At 43.6% G+C, this 17,513-nt stretch overlaps 1 protein-coding gene across 3 annotated transcripts in view; it reads left to right on the plus strand.

The window, feature by feature from the left end:
- Positions 1–2,577: 2,577 nt before the first annotated feature.
- SLC39A8 (solute carrier family 39 member 8) overlaps positions 2,578–17,513 on the plus strand; it is a 74,087-nt gene continuing 59,151 nt past the window's right edge. Inside the window, exons 1-2 of one of the 3 annotated variants that reach the window (XM_040625502.1) lie at positions 2,578–3,417; positions 3,841–4,316. In XM_040625502.1, coding sequence (XP_040481436.1) covers positions 4,098–4,316 — 219 coding nt within the window. In that variant the 5' untranslated portion in view covers positions 2,578–3,417; positions 3,841–4,097. The remainder of the gene's footprint in view (positions 3,418–3,840; positions 4,317–17,513) is intronic. The other 2 variants (XM_008707249.2, XM_040625503.1) reach the window with 2 other exon arrangements.

Below are 17,513 nucleotides of genomic sequence, written 5' to 3' on the forward strand. Positions count from 1 at the left end.
ATGTGGGGCTCGATCCCATAACGCCGGGATCACGCCCTGAGCTGAAGGCAGACGCTTAACCGCTGTGCCACCAAGGCGCCCCCAGAACCCATACTTTAAGGGCTCAGGCCTACAAGACTACCCCCCACCCCCAGCAGTTACAAAGTCCAGGTTGACACCTGTGTTCTGACTGACTGACTATGGATTGGAATTTCCAATGACTCACAAAACTCAGAGAAATACTTTACTCACTAGCTCCCCACTTTATTATAAAAGGATGTAACTCAGGGACGGCCAGATGGAAGTGATGCACAGGGCAAGGTGTGGGGAAAGGTCTTGGAGCTTCCACGTCTTCTCCAGGGGCACCACTCTTCATGAATCTCCATGTGTTCACCAACCTGGAAGCTCTCCAAACTTAGTCCTTTGGGTTTTTATGGTAGCTTCGTGACATAGGTATGATTGATTAAATCATTGGCCATTGACGATTGAGTCAACCTCAGGCCGTCTTCCCTCTCCAGAGGTCAGGGGAGTGGGACTGAAAGTTGCAGCCTTATAATCACATGGTTGATTCTCCTGGCCAGCGGCCCCCAACTTCAGGTGTGGTCCAAAAGTCACCTCAGACACCTCTGCTGCTCTCATAACTTAGGAAATTCCAAGGGTTTTAGGGGCTGTGTGCCAGAAACTGGGAGGAAGACCAAATATGTGTTTCTTGTTATAAATCCCGCTGTCACACACTTGGTGTCAGGCAGCTCGCTGCTCACTGCACAGTCTGGTGCCCCTTGTGGTTGTTCAGCAGGGTCTCTCTCCTCACCCTTCTGCATCTCGGATTTCTATGCAGGTCCATCATCAAGCATAGATGCCTTTCAGGCTCTGAGTCTCCACATTCGGCTGCCTCTCTCTCCCTCCACCCATAGATGCCCTCCTATCTTCGCTCTGGCGCTGAGACCCCACACCAGGCCACTGTGGACACGGTCCCCTTGCAGCCTGGGCTCTGACAAACTGTACTGGGAAGGATGTTCCCCTCATCATACTTTTTCTTAAAAGACTTATGTATGTATGTATGTATGTATGTATGTATCTATCTATCTATCTATCTATCTATCTAAGTGGGAGAGAAAACATGAGTGGGGGAGAGTTGGGGGGCGACAGAAGGAGAGGGATAAGCGGACTCCTCACTGAGCAGGGAGCCCAGTGACAAAGACAAGGAGGGAGGGGCTCAATCTCAGGACCCTGAGATCCTGACCTGAGCCCAAATCAAGAGTTGGAGGCTTACCTGACTGAGTTACCCAGGGGCCCCTGGAGAATTGAACTTTTATTTCTCTTCTAGGAGTTTCATGTTTTGTTCTGAAAGAGGACTCCTAAACTAGGCATTTAGAAATAAGGTTGGAGTAGATACTTGTTCTTCTATCCCAATTTTCCTGTTTCATAGATGAGGGAATTGAACCTGTCACCAAGTTTCCCAGGTGACATTGTCAGAAAGAGAAAGCATCTTTCAATATCCTGGCTTGTGTTCTTGGCATGGTCCCTTAAATATGATCATTTAAAATTACTTAACCTTCAAGGCAAATTTCTGAGAGAAATTATAGTTATTAACATCACACTTTATATTTTAAACCGGAAGTCCTTTTTTTTCCAGTAATGATATTGCTGATAGAATGCCATATTTTGAGCCCTAAAATATTATCTGAGCAGTACGTTGGTGATTATATTTCATTAGAGTGAAAGATCTAGAAATTAGCCTTACCAATTTGGTAGTTAGTAACTTGTAATTTTCTGAATACTCTCTCTTAATTGCATGCTTAAATTATATTAACTGTATTTCGTGATGTTGCCACGCATGTTGCCTCTTACTTATTTTACTGTTTATTGTCTTTTGGGGTTGATGGGCAGACAAAATGTATGTATGTAGACATGAATGACCAATACAAACATTTTATTTAAAAAAATCCACAATACAAATTTTAATTATTTAAAACCCATTTTTATGTGTGGAAAATCCAGCATCTTAACAGTATTGTAGTTCAAGCCGGGAATACACAACTTGGGGGATATGAATGAACCATCTGAAGCATTCGTTAATTTCTAAGCATCACCTTGAGTCACTGAGGTCAAAAGGAAAAATAGGCAACAAACTACATTTAAGAATCCAATAAAAATCTCAGAGTCCCATCATTTGTTTAATTTAAGAGCTAAATTGTGACATGAACTTACTTCTGGCCCTTGGGTGAAATACTTGCCCTTTTTTTTATCATTATAATTTCATAAATGATTAGTAACAAATATACAGATTGTATAATTGGAAGGGACACACCATGAAGATCATTTTGCTGATCTCCCTCCAAGACAGGAATCCTTCTACCACTCGCCTGTGAGTTTGAACACTCTCAGTCAGGGAGAAATCACTATCCCTGAAAACACTTGTGCTTTATATTCTGCAGAAACCTTCCTCTCCGTGACCCTGCCCTGTTACTAGTTAGAATACAGTTAAACATTTTCCATACGATAGCCCTTCAGTTATGTCCACCTAGCCCATATCCCCCTGGAATTTTCTCTCTCTGTCTCTATTTTTCACATTTACATTTAAGTTCCCCTTCCACATCTCCTTGCCTTTTTCTGCACTTAGTGTCTCTTAAAAGCTGCTGTTTTAGGAGGCTGTGCACTCTCGGACTCAAAGGCAAGAACAACACCTCGAATCTTTATTGTACTTAGCCATGGAGCAGTGAACCAAGATTTACTCTATTTCTGGACAATTATACCCACTAGACACAACCTTTGTCCCCAAACACCGCATTCACTTTACACAAGCTTGTTGATCTCACACCTAAGTCAGCTTTTCTTGAACCCTCATTTGAACAAACAAGCATTCATTCTGATCTGCGGATATCCTGTGCGGCGTCAGGAAGGGCCGACTTGGGCAGTGCAGGCTCAGTTAGCCCGCCACCACGGTGGAGATTTGGTTTCCTTTTTTTCCTCGGAGTTTACGAAGTAAGACAAAAAAGCAATTCCTGCTAATCTCTTAGACAATGCATGGGGCTCCAGCCTCTATTCCAGGAAGTTGGTTTCATCAAGGTAACAAAGAGACCACTGAGAGCAGAAAGGAGGCTGGGGACACCGACACAGATGTGGCATTCAGGTAACCCCCCGGGGTGAGGGTGGAGAGCCAAGTCGGGTGAGGAATGCGCAGCGCCAGCGGCTCTGCGCCCCGGTGTGGACGCGCGCGGGAGTTCAGGCTGGGGGAGTGCGTGTCACCACTTGCCAGGGAGGCGGGGACAGGGCCCTCCTCTTATCTGTAAAGGGCGTAGGGCCGGTTCTCGGAGTTTCAGAGCTGACTTGCCAGAGATAGTGTTGAGAGAGAGACAGAGAGAGACACAGAGAGGCTGAGACTCACGTGGACACACAGACGCAGAGGCAGAAACAGGCAGACAGGCGAGGTGAGAGGTTAGTAGGCTAGTTTGCCAAGGCCAGCAAAGAGATCTGGGAGAGGGGGGGTCCCGTTGAGATGCAAAGTCCAGGACTCCGAAGGGGCTATTTCCGCAGCTCCTTGGGGACTGCCTATCTCACCGCGTCTGAGTTTGCTCTGAGGGAATTCAGCAGCAAGACAGGAAGAAGACGTGGGGCTCTACAGGGAGCGTGGTTTTAGTGCTTCCTAAAGAAATTGTTTGGTTTCGGGCTTTATATCCGGGAGGAGCGTGTGTCACCACACTATGCAAATCCTAGGACATTTGCAAACCCGGCTCCGGGGCAGTTGGCCCCCTGCCCGGCCGGGCGTTCGAGGGCTGGGGCAAGGCAGTGCTCCGGGGGCTGGCCGGCGGGTGGCCCGCTGGTCTTTATCTCTGTCCCCCTTTGTCCTCTTTATCTTAGGCTCTCCAGGAGGCCCGGGGGCCCGCTCTGCTTATCGCTCCCCACCCCCGCTGCACCTCCACTTCAATGCTCCGCAGGTCACCGGCTGCTGCTCTTCCGAAGGCGGCGGAGGACCAGGGGCGCCCGCGTCAGGGCTGACTCGGACCCGCGCCGACGACGCCTGATCCGCGCGCCCTTGGGCACCGACGCCGGTGCGCCCAGAGCGTCCCGGTGCGCCCCAGCCCGTTTCAGGCCCTCGAGAGGCGGCCCCGGCCACGATGGCCCCGGGCCGAGCCGTGGCTGGGCTCCTACTGCTGGCGGCCGCGGGCATCGGAGGCACGGCGGTGGGGCCCGGGCTCGCCTTTAGCGAGGATGTGCTGAGCGTGTTCGGCGCGAATCGGAGCCTGTCGGCGGCGCAGCTCGCGCGCCTGCTGGAGCAGCTGGGAGCCGCCCCCGAGGAGGGTGTCGCCGAGCCCGGGCAGCTGCACTTCAATCAGGTACGCCGGGGGCCCCCGCGGCCCTTCCGGGCTCTCGGTGTCCGGGGACTTGCATTTGTATAAGAACGCTGTTTATTTGGGAAAAGTGAGGGAGGAAGAGTATCCATTTTTCAAGTGTGAGGCGGTAACTGATCGGTGGCACTTGATTTCCACCACACTGCGCTTTCTTTTATCAGGGTGTTTATAAAGGGCTGGTGGTGTTGAGGGAGCCAGAAATCGCAGTTTTACGCCTGATGAGCTGAGTGGTCAGACGCTTGTGGTTATAAAATTTTACAGAACAGTTTATGAAGTAGTTGAGGGCTGGAAGCACCTTATGAGATGCTTTTTAGATTGGAACGGCGTGCTTAAATCTTCCCAGCAAAGATAGTGGCTCACGTGCCACCCTCGCCAACAGTTGCTTGCTGGGTAAGAACTGCCGAGGAGATACAAGGTGCTTTTAGCATCCTCCCCAAAACTCCTCCCCACTTCTAAAAATTCAATGGACTCAGTGCTTTGATTTTCTTTTCCTTCTGCTCTTGTTTCAGTGACAACCGATGATGAACAGCAGTATGTAGTATTTTGCATAGTGTTTCCCACTTCTGGGCAATGTTAGTTTGTGTTAGAAAAAGTGTTTGAGTTCTGAGATGTTTGGGAAATACTGCATACTATGTATTCTCCGCTCAGAAAGTTAGCATTTCCCAACATATCTCATCTTAGATGCCAGATGGGGAAACTTTAATCAGGTAAAATCCTTGCTAATAAAATTATCGATAGGTTGGCATTCTTTTTATTAGAAATATCTTATCTCGATTAAAACATACGATACTGGAGAAGAGGTAGAACTTTCTGATGCCATGCGGGTGTCAGGGGCGACCTGCCTTTGCTCTGGAAGGGTTTCGTGGTCTGCTTACATATGTTCTTTACTAAACTATGTATAGTTACTGTTCTGACATGATATTGCCTTTGGTTTAATGTCTGAGAACTTCTGTGTTGGAGAATTGAAATGCCCCCATAGTATATAGCTATTTTAGAAAATAAAGCAAACCCCTTCCTGAGTATTTTCTGTCTAGTTGCAGTCTCTTCTTTTCAAATAGGGGAAACAGCTGACTAAAGTATTCTGGGTAGGAGGAGGGGCGGTCCTATGCTTGGAAAGAAGTGTGGGGACTTTGCTTGCAGCTGCATATCTGTGGCCCACACATTGTTTTCACTTAAATTATCTTCTTATCTTGTCATGCCTGGAGGTGTAGATGAATTATAAAGTGACAAAAGACCCCTGAACCATCTGTTGGCAAAGACACTGGAAAATATGCCTAAATTTTTAAGGAAAATCAGATAACTTTATTAGCAATATGATCCCTAGTTTATGAGTAAGTCGGTTTCCTGAATAAGTAAATTATATGTATGTTGACACCTTGTTTCTTATTCTCATATTTGCATATTTAACTGCCTTCATTATGGCATCTGTGGGCATCAAAAAGAGAGAGGAAGAAGCCCGTAATTACTTTGGAAACAAAGGGAAACTGAGGAAAGTTTATCACCTAATCAGGCCTAACAAACATCAACTAAACAGTGCTAAAGAAAACAATAGTCATCAGTTACGTGGTGACAAATGAAATGCCATTACAGAGAATCTACTAATTTGCTGGCATTCACATCTGCTACAGCAAGACACCATACAATTTGGAACAAAATTTAGAGCCATTAATCTATCTTTTTTTTTTTAAGATTTGTTTATTTATTTGAAAGAGAGAGAGAGAGTGAGCCAGCACACATGAGTGGGAGGGACAGAGGGAGAGAAGGAATCCTAAGCAGAGCCCACGCTGAGTGCGGGCCTGCCAAGGGGCTTGATCTCACCATGCTGAGATCTGAGTCAAAACCAAGAGTCGGACACTTAACGACCTGAACCACCCAGGTGCCCCTTAATATCTCTATCTTAAAGAATGCAACTTCAATTTCCCCACCTTCCGTAAAGTAGAATAAAGAATACAAGGGCCTATTGTGAGAAGCCTTTATGATTTTGAGAAAGGCTGAGAAAATAGAATTTATTTTGATGAGCCAGGGATTTATTGAATCTTCTAAGAGATCTATTTACAAAAGACATTCCTTTGGATGAGGGCTGTGATGTTTCTTAGGTCAACTTTTCTCAAGTAATAGATACCATACTTTGGAGATTTGTTAGACAATTTTGGAAGGGGGTTTCTAATTTTTTTTTTCAGTATCCCTAAGTACTATTAAATTAAGTTGTTCCTTTGGGAGACCAAAGTGACCCGAGTTCAAACTGGAGACAACAGAACAATTGAGTTTATCCTTCTGCTTCTTGTGGTTACTGAGGGTACAAAGAGCGGGTAGAAGAGGTGACCCCAGCAATGAGAACAGGGACCTCTTTGAGCTAATTGAGCCTCTGGAGCCCCAGGACTGGGTGTAAGTCTGATCTATCTCGGGGGTTCCTGGAATAAACAGGGGTACCCCAACTGAATGAATACCCTGGGTCAATGATTTAGGGGACAAATGGCCTCAGTGTTACCTTTTGTTTGTTCCGATGCTCTTCACTCATTTTCCAAATGTTCTTTTCTCTTCATTTTCTTTTCAAAGAAACCTCACCTCCTAGTTGTTAGGTGTAGACACTGGTTAAACAGCTTCATAAAAGAGAAGACTCTCATCCTCCAAATGATAACACGAAGCTGCAGGAAATGCGTCTACTCAGATAAATCAGCATGTGGGGGGAGAGGGGGGCGGTTAGTAGGGGTGCTGGAGACATGGGGGGGTGGGTGCAGGAGGTTGGCATGTGAGGTGACCTTTGTTTCACCCATCGCCCAACCCTGTGCTTTTACTTCTCTTAACTCTTTTTTTTTTCTTTCTTGAGATGTATCTTGCAGCACATGTCCTGCTTTTGTTTTTCCTTTTACATTCCTACACCCTGTTACCTGGACCTTGTTTTTAAACCTCTTCCAATTTATGTTCAGTCTTCCTAACACAACACTTGGAGTATGTCTCTCTCCTTTCAAAACTCAGCCAGGAGCTGGTTGTCTCTTTGCTGGTGCAGTTTAAATCCTGTGACTGGCATTCAAGGCCCCCATTCCTCAAGGTTGACCCTGAGATGCCAACCTATCTCTCTAGACCTAGCACTCACTAAACTATTTGCTCTTCTGTGAATTCACCTGAAACTTTTGCACAGCCACTTCCTAGCTCATTGTCTTCCTTGTACCTTTCCTGTTTCCAACTAGAAAGTCCTTTTCCTTGAATTACCCTCTCAAAATTATACATTTTTGAAAGAACAGCTAAACACCTCCTTAAAACCTTTCTAGGGCATCACAGCCAGCACCGATTCACTGATTTCTCTCTTTTTTGAATTCCTGAAATATTTTTTATTATGGTACCTACACTTAACTATTCATGTGTTCGACAAATACTTTGAGTGACTACTATACTCTAATTAAAGTGGTCATTTTTAAAGTAGAAATCTGATCATATCACTCCTCTTACTAAAGCAATTCAACTCCTTCAAGATAAATTTCAAACTTTTTTCCCCCATATTGTTTATTTATTTGTTCGACAGAGAGAGAGACAGGCAGCGAGGGAGGGAACACAAGCAGGGGGAGTGGGAGAGGAAGAAGCAGGCTCCCAGTGGAGCAGGGAGCCCAATTCGGGGCTTGATCCCAGGACCCTGGGATCGTGCCCTGAGCTGAAGGCAGACACTTAACAACTGAGCCACCCAGGCGCCCCTCAAACTCTTTAATGTGGCTTAAGCCCTTTTGTGATCTGGTTCCTGTATATTTCTCAAGCCCTTGTTCCTGGTTCTCCCTGTATATCTGCTGATGCTTCACCTATCAGTCAGACATTATTTCTTCTGAGAAGACTTTCTTGATCTGCACAAGGGTTTAGTAGGAGCCCCTTCTTTGTGATCCTGTGTTAATTGATGCCTATGCAATGATAATATATTATCTGTTGTGATTATATCATAATATTATAAAATGTAAATAATTTCATGCATTACAATTTTCTGTTTTTATACCCCCCCAGCCCCTGCAACTGACATATACACATACGATTTTCAACAAATTGAAGGGTTTGACCTGACCCATTTCTAGGGGCTAGTATAGTGCCTGGTATGTAACACATATTTTATGTATTTTTTGAATGAATGAGTGAAGATTGTTTAATACTAGTAATATAGTTTGGGTTCTCCTGTGGCATTACAGTTTATTGAGGGAGGTATGACATACAAACACATAACTATGATAATGCACAATAGTATGATATGTCTAATTAAAGAATTGCAAACGAAAGTGGAACAGGGACCAGCCATGTGTTTTCAGAAAATTCATCTGCATGAGAGTGTGAAATGTGTTGGGTTGGGTCTAGACGGAACGAAGGAGGAGACTACAGTTGTTTGCTAATGTGATGATTGCTTGAGCCTGGAGACAGTCAAGAGGTAGCATAAAGGCTCTGCTTCTTGTAGAAGAGCAGGCAAAAAAGCTTCCCCTGGCCCCAGATAAATATCTTCTACTTCAATCTCTTGCCTATATTGTCATTTGACTCTTGTTAAATCTTTTCCTTCGTTAGCTTCCAGCCTAACAATGCCAGTGGGAGAGGCAGTGAGGTAACTGTTGCCTTTTTATTTCACTGGATGGCCAGGCCAGCAGTGTGTAGCCAACAGAAGGGGTGTGTGTGTATTCATTACATATGTGTTGTTCTCTATCGTACTTTGTCCTGGGGGGGGGGTAATGGTGGGTTAGATGAGGGAGGCTGTGGGAACCCCTGACATGGACAGAGGAGAGAAAGAACATCTGTTCTTTTTTTTTTTTTTTCCCCTTTGACCTTTATGTTCTGAGAAATGGTGGGGGGAATCTAGGAATGCCTTCCGGCCTGCTTGTTCAGGTGAGAAATGAAGGGAGAGACAGAAGGGCAGGACAGAGGGCGAGGCTACATTTAGGTCTCTGCTTGCTTTTCCTTCAAGACAATGTATCTATTCTCATCTATTATATCACTCTCATCTCAGTTGACAGTGTACAGTTAGGTCATTGTTTCCAAGAGGTTTTGGGAAAATGAAGGACGCTCATAATTCATTTGACTATGATGTCAAGAGCTTAGTTTGCCTGCATGCCAGGTATGATTGGGATCCGTGTGGGAAAATGCTCTTTCTTTCCATAGCTAACTACCCTGAGAGTCACATGCTCCCTTTTGTACATATCATAAGTAATTATATCTAGGAATTTATTGGTCTTTTACTATGTGCCATATCTCTTAACTGATTTATTTGTATTATCACATTTCATCCTCACAACAATCCTATGATAATGGCACCATTATTATCTTCATTTTACACATGAGGAATATGTGGTACCGGAAGGTTAAGTAACTTGACCGCTGCCACACAGTAAGGGATAGCTCCGCAGGCAATCCTAAGCGCTATGCCGTCGTGGATGTTTTGAATTATAGTCTTAAAATCATACTTTCTCTAGCCAGGGCAACTATTACTTCAGAGTTTGAACTATGAATAGAAGCCACTCATCATTGATCACAATCAGCTTATCCATTCCTTAGTCACATGACTGTGCCAAGACTATAGAAACCACAGTGGTGATAATGGGTCCTTTTCCTCGGAGAGTTTGTAATCGAAACAAGAAATAAGACGGAGACTTGTGAAAGGTGTGCAAGGCAAAACTGCGTAGTTAAGTAATCACTGGGGAAATATGGTGAAAGAGATCATTAGACTGGCTGTGATTTAGCCGCCATAGGAACCCTGGTGAAAGCACGTGCTGCTGGTTTAGAAGGAAGACTGGGTGAGCGGAATTCCTAACTCTGATGGTGGCCAAGTCTGTGCTGCGACGAACAGGAGAGGGCAGAGGTAAAAACTTCTTTCCTTAACGGGGATAGATCTTTACTCCCCACAAAGGATGTTTGCAGCAGAGTAGCCGGGTGGGAGATTTGCCGGTTTTATGCTTTTCAGGAGTCACGCCGTATTCCTGTTTCCCGATGAGACCCATCCTGGGAGATGCTGAGGGGCGGGCACTTCATTTTCCTATCATAAAAACCATTGCACTTCAACTATGACTGTAGTGTAAGAGTTTTTTTTTTCCTTAAATTTAAGGAAATTTAATGAATCCTCTGTGTTATCCGTTCCTTTTGGTGGTAGTGGGGGTTGGGGGAGAAAAATAGGACTCTAAATAGGAATGGAAAATGAGGCCTGAAGTTGAGAGGGATTGATATTCCTCGGGGAAAAGAAAAGTAACCCCTTTATGAAGGCAGCTTAATGTGGTTGGTAATAAGAGTCTGCAAGGTACTTATATTCAGAGTGGCATTTCCTCAAGGGACTGTCCCTATTGCTAGGTGCAAACAGTTAATATTAGGATCATTTACCAGACAATTTATTAAAAAAAAAAAAAAGAATGTTACTGACCTCTAGACCACCTAAGAAACTGTAGTTTTCAGAAAGTTTTCCCATCCCCAGCTCCAGATAACAGTAGGTTCTTCCTTGTAATTGAAACTAATTAATTTATTCTCAAACTATTCCCAGTTGTCTGTTTCAGGAGCCAAATGGGTTCGCCAAGTCTTGAGATTTATTCTATAAAGAAATGAAACTATCATTGAATTACCTTTGTGATGATGGGATTTGGGAGTGTAGAAAATGTCCAGAATGGAGCCTTGTTTCAGTTGGTTTCTGCCTCCTTCCAAAGATCCTCTGTTGTTTTTCTTGGCCTGGAGTTTAAGGAGAACAAAAACAAAAATCTGTGAATCTAGATCAAAGGTGTTAACCTGAAAAGTAGTATTTTGCCTTCCAAGTCCCAATATTTAATACCTTGACTTTTTTATAACTAACTGGATGGCTAGAGAACAAAACCAGGTGTGCATTGATAAGGCCTCTAAGGCTTTAGTTCTGTGAACCTAGCTCAGAAAGAATCCAGAGTCGTCCTCGATTTATCTGGTGAGCTCCTTAGATCTCTAACGATAGTAGAGAATACAACATAATGGTTAACAATTTGGCCTCTGGAATCAAACAGACCTGGGCTGAAATTCTAATTCTGTCACTCATTAGCTGGGGAATCACAGGCAAGCCACTTAACTTCCTTAATCCTTAGTTTTGACACCTGTGAACCAAAAAAAGTGAACCTTATTCATAGGATGGTGGTTTGAACTAAAAAATAAGAACAATAATAACATTTACTGAGCAATCATATAGTTCAGGCACTTATATATTTACTGCATTACATGTAGTAATTCAAATAAGATTTTTTTCATTGCCTGTATTACTTCAAATCATAAATAACAAGTAAGACAATACATGTAAAACACATATTGCCTGGCTCAAATATATGCCCAATGCATAGTTATTATAATGCTGTGTTACTTGATGCAGCTGTACTGTTCTTAACAAAATTGTCCTGCACTGGAGGCCAGAGTGCCCCAGGGTCAGTCCACTTGCAGAGGAAAACACTGGTATAAAATGACAGCGAGGATTAGTGAGATGAAAAGTTCAGTGAGCAATGTGTCAGTCCAGTAACTTCGGTTTCACTGGTAGTTTCCATGACAACTCTCACCTCAAGAGGCCTTTACCTTTTGCCTCTGCTTCCCTTTGATCAAACACTCCTGATAAATTCCTAAATATGTAAACCTTTGGTGTGTAGGCTAATGAGATAATATTGAGTATTTCAATATGCATTGAAAGTATGGACATTTCCTCTCCTCCAGATTACTTCTGAGGCTACATTTAGGAGTTGGCTCTATTTTATTACTCTTGTCCAAAATTTACGTCACTCCTGAACTGTGAATGGTTGGGAGCCGGTGTTCTACTTCCAGAAATTGATGCAATTGTGGTTTGAAGTTTAGATTTACTTCAGGATCTCTGTATGGGTTTGACAAGCTGACAGAATCCAGGGCCCCTTCACGTCTAGCTGGCCTCGTTAGTTGAAAGCAGGTAAGAAAACAGAGGCTGCTTTGGTCTCACTGGAATAAGTGAGAGATGTAAGGTGCCCAGACTTCAGACGAAAGGGAGCGGTAAAATCAGGAGGCCGGTTCTGGGTTGGGTCGCAGATTGATCCTGCTTTCTATACATACTGAGCACGTGTGCAAACACAGTCTCTTTCATTAAGCAGTGCATGCTCTTGATGATACCGGCTGACCGACTTTGTCTAGCACGTCATGATGCTGCACGTTCTCTTTCGGGTCAGGGGTCTCAGAGTTTAGGGCTATTCTTTGCTTACTTCACCTACACACCTTAAGAAGAAAAGCTAGACATTGCCTCTATTCCTAATCTTGAGATGAATGCCAGTTAAGGAAATACTATTTTTTAAAAATTATTATTATTATTATTTTTAGAGAGAGGCAGAGAAGAGAGGGAGGGGCAGGACGAGAGGGAGAGAGAGAATCTCATGCGGGGCTTGATCTCAGGATCCTGAGATCATGACCTGAGCTGAAATCAAGAGTCCGGCACTTAACCGACTGAGCTGCCCAGGTGCCCCTCCCCCCCTTTTTTCAGTTGAGGATGTATTCTTAGTAGGACCCTCACCCTAGGAGAGGAAGCAGGTTGTGTCTTAAGGGGAATGAGGTCAATATTTACGGAGTACTTATCATGTTCCAGGCACTGTGCTCAGTGCTTCCTTACGCTCCGTCCCGTTAACCCTCCTAATCTCGCAGGAAAGCCAGTCTTCGCTAAGTTAAGTACCCCACTCAGAGTCATAGCTCCGAAGTGGCAGAGTGAGCGTTCCACTCCAGGGTGACTGGACTTCACGACCTGTGCCCTTTCCACTTCTGCTCCTCAGCCTGAAGAATACCATCCCAAGGAGGGGCTGGTTGATTTTCCAAAAAACCAAGTGTCCCCTACTGTCATCCATGTGCCTGGATGTCAGGGTAGAAGTGATGGGAGCTTCTTGAAGCCACTGGGAACTGTATCGTCATTTGAAGTAGGAGCGTGTTCTCTGCTGATATTACTCTGGTTTCAGTAAAACAAGAAAAAAGTTATTATTATTTTTTCCCCTTACTGATGTTGTCTCTGCAGTAGTCAGGGTTAGCTCTAAAACCTGACGTAGGTCCCTTCACAGCCACTTTTCAACCTTACGGTGCTGTTTCCTGATTATTGGCATTTGATACTCAAAACAGTATTGTGAGAGAATGAAGACATATCCGTTTCCCCAGAAACTGAGACACAAGTAAGTCATTTGGCGGAAGACACCAAGTGTCTAAATTGATCTGGGAGAACAGACATTCCAAGTTCTAATGCCCATTTCTTCTCCATTGTTCTGGAGGCAGATGCTGTGTTAGTGGGGCTGCTGTGCTGTGAATCCCCTGAGTATGTCATGGTCTTTGTGCCCCGCTTTCTGTATGTAACTGGACAGTGGGAATACTTGAATTTCCATACCATTTCCACACCTTTCTATCCCTCCACAGCACACTGTGCTTCCAAGAAATTATCCTGCTGGGCATCACCCAGAACCTTCTTATGCTAAACACAGTGGGCGCTTCTCAGGCCTCACCTCTCTCTAGTCGAGTCGGTGGTGTGGAGCACGTCCTACTTGAAACACACCCTTTTCTTGCTGGCAGCTGTGCGCGCCTTGCTTTTCTTACCTCTCTGCTTCTTTTCCGTTTCAGTGTCCTTTGCTCATCCTTTAACTACTGATGTTCCTCGGGGTTCTGTCTCAAGTCCTCTTCCCTGTGATTTTACACACTCTCTCTGCACAACCTCAGTCTTTCCTCTGCTGGCGGTTGTCACTCGTCTGGAGATGTGCTGTAAGGAGAGAGCTGGGTCCAGATTTCTCTCTTGAGGGTTGGCCTGGCACATCCCGTTGCCCATTGATGCACAACTCCCTCTCCTCCCCAGCTCAGCGGCTCTAAACTTGTTCCACACTGAGCTCATCAACTCTAACCTTTCTCCCTCACAACCTCCTGGTAATCCCGGTCTGCCGGTCTCAGTGATCAGCATCACCATCTGCTTGGTGGGTTGACTTAGCTGAAAACTGGATGTCATTCTTGACATCCCCCCCAACCCGGACCACAATCGCACCTAAGTCCTGTTACTGTAACATCAACATACTCCTGACTCGATCTCTCTAAACTCCAGGTTCTCTCTTGTCTAATGGGGGTAATTCTACCTACTTGATGGATTGTTGTGGAGATTAAATGAGTTAAATGAGGCCCTGCAGTAATAGTCCTGCCCCCATATTTCTCCAGCCTTATTTCTCTTTTTCCTTTGCATCTCAGCTTAGCTATTATTTTCTCCTGGAAGCCTCTGACAGTCGCATAACTTTAAGGTGGGTTAATTATCCTTTCTTCACATTAAGGGATCCTACCCTAGCTCTTATCAGTCCATCCTGTAGTTACTTATATTTCTATCCAAACCCAGCAGTAGTCTGTAAGATCTGGGAGCTTAGGGGCTAGGCACATTTCAACCACTTTCTCTTTTTCTGTAACTAGCATAGTATCTGGCATTTAGTAGGTATTCAGGAAATATTTGTTGAATGAATGACAACTTCCACCTTTTAACACTAAATTTGATACTGACATATTAACATAACTTTTAAATCAGCCTAGATGTCTCACTTAATTCAAGGTAAACCAGCAATTCCTTTATTTGTTGCAGACAAAATTTTAAAATTGTATAAAAGAAATGTGTTAAAATATAACCTGTATTATTGAAGTAGAAGGAAATAATAGTTTTTATTCCTTCTAATTTGTGAATTTTGTCAGATTTTTTTTTCTCATTTAGACTTGGATTTTCCCCATAGCTTATAGTTATAATTTCTAGGGCAAGTTGGAAATGTTGATGTCAGTATAGCTTATTTGTAGTATCAGGGCCACACCGAGCTGGTTCTAGGAGAGTTTCCTGGCCTGAGCAGAGAAACACGTGGTTGGAAAATTTGGCTTTTCAGAGGTAAATGACTGGTAAATGACTCTCAGGTTATTCAGTTGTATTTCTCAGAATTATACTCAGGTACTGTGTGCTAGTTTCTAATTGTTTTTCATCCACCCTTCTTTCCTTAATCTGGCAAATTAATGATTGTTTTAAGTTGAGCATCTTACATGTCCAAAGCCTTGGTAGGGGTTGAAGAAGATAATAAAAGGAACGCATGCATCCTTTCTAGATCTTGTTAAAGAGATATCCATTTTCACGAATGGTTGATAATATACAGAAGCTCACGGTGAACACCAAAACTACTGTGGGGGTAGAGTCTGGTGGGCACAGTAGTATTAAGCAGAGGAGGCAGGGCCAAATGCCGGCACAGGTAGGAGTTGGGTACTTTGAGAGGGGATACATCAGCCTTCGAGGTGGGGGGCGGGGGACATGCCAAGTCACAGTGAAGGTGAAATACAAGACTTATTAAAACTTTTATTAGAATAGAGAGTTCAAGCATGCTTTTGGAGGATGGTAAAGGGAGTAAGGAAGATTTGAGACAGAAAATTGAAGTTCTTCAGTGTTCGGACTTTAGATTCTTGGCAGAAGAGAAGTTTTTTGTTTTTGTGTGGGGAGCCAGTTTGAGTAGAAGAGTGACTATGGCAGTTTTCAGCAGAAACCATCTTATGGGGATGCAGGATAAACAGGGTGAGAGGTATATTAGATAAGATCGACTAGAAGCTCCCAACTTGTCAGTTAAGTGGTACATAGGGCCTATGTGTCATTCTTACGTGCTGGTCCAGTTTGTGCCCTTTTGGACTCTTAAAAATTATCGACAACACCAAAGACATTTAGTATATGTGGTTTCTATCTATTGATATTTACCATTATAGAAATTAATGTTGAGAAAAATTTTAAATATCTATTTAACATATTAAAAATAACATTAATAAGCCCATATCATGTTATCATTTTGATGGAAACACAACAGTTTTTTCCATGACAAAAAATTAGTGAGAAGAATGACCTTGTTTTACGTTTTTGCAAATCTCTTCAATATCAGGCTTACTAGAAGGCAGCTGTATTCTCATATATGAGTCCCCATTCAATGTGTTGTGACATATGTCACATAGCCTCTGGAATATCCACTGCTCACTCATAAAAGAATGAAAGTGAAAAAGGAAAATGCAGTCTTAGTATTATAATAAAAATAAGTTTGACCCTCTATATTCTCTGGAAGGGTTTTGGTAACCCCTAGGGGTCCCTGGATCACACTTTGAAAACCACTGTGCTGAAGGATTGTGACGGATAAGGTCATTCATTGTATGCAGAGGTGAGATGACTTTAAAGGATGAGCTCACTCCTGGTGGCATTTGCCCAGCCCTGCCTGGACAACAGTCATACCTTCTACACCTTAACCCCAGAGGGACTGAGTGGGAGGCCCTTGGTGAACAGCAAGGCCCAAAGACTTTTTGATCCTGGCAGCAAATGGGAGAGGGCCATCTTCACAGGTGATGGAAATAGGGTAGCTTCTGCCATCTGGAGGCAGGTCTGGGTCAGAAAGTCAAGAATCCAGACGGCATGTCTGTGCTCTGATAACATGACAGGCTTTTAGGGGTGAGAGGGCCTTGAGAAACTGAATGTGGATGAGACAGGACTGAGAAATATGTCAATAGCTATGGTAAAATCAGAAAACTTTGTAAACCTCTTCTAAAAAGTGTATCATAGCTTTTAAAATTCCTTTTTCTTTAGTAAAAAAAGAAAAAAAATTCCAGCTTCTGTTTAGGGGAACCCAGAAAAAGATTTAAGAAACTCCTCATGATTTAACTTTATTTTTCTAATCGAGGTAAGAATACATATATATTGTCTAAAACTTTGGCAAGTACTGAGAAACAGAAAGTAAAAAATAAAAATCACCCATAATTTTGTCACCCTGAGGTAAATACCACTAATATTTTGCAGTATACACCTCCAGATTTTATTTAACCTTATTTATAGCAGTGATGTCACTCTATGCATATTGTTTCATGATAATCTAATTCCCTGAACAATGTTTCATAAAACAAGGTATCTTCTTTAAATAGCATATCTAGAAAAGGCCCTTTTGGTCTCTGCTTACGGAGTAGTTTCGAGAGTGAATGTGAACGTGTGCACGTGTGTGTGTGTGCATTCATGTGTCTGTGTGTGTGCGAGTGCATTCGTGTGTCTGTGTGTGTGCATTCGTGTGTCTGTGTGTGTGCGCGTGCATTCATGTGTCTGTGTGTGTGCATTCGTGTGTCTGCGTGTGCATTCGTGTGTCTGTGTGTGTGCATTCGTGTGTCTCTGTGTGCGCATGCATTTGTGTGTCTGTGCGTGTGCATTCGTGTGTCTGTGCGCGTGCATTTGTGTGTCTG

Source organism: Ursus maritimus, unplaced genomic scaffold (genome assembly GCF_017311325.1).
Source record: "Ursus maritimus isolate PB19 unplaced genomic scaffold, ASM1731132v1 scaffold_8, whole genome shotgun sequence".
Lineage (NCBI taxonomy): Eukaryota > Metazoa > Chordata > Mammalia > Carnivora > Ursidae > Ursus > Ursus maritimus.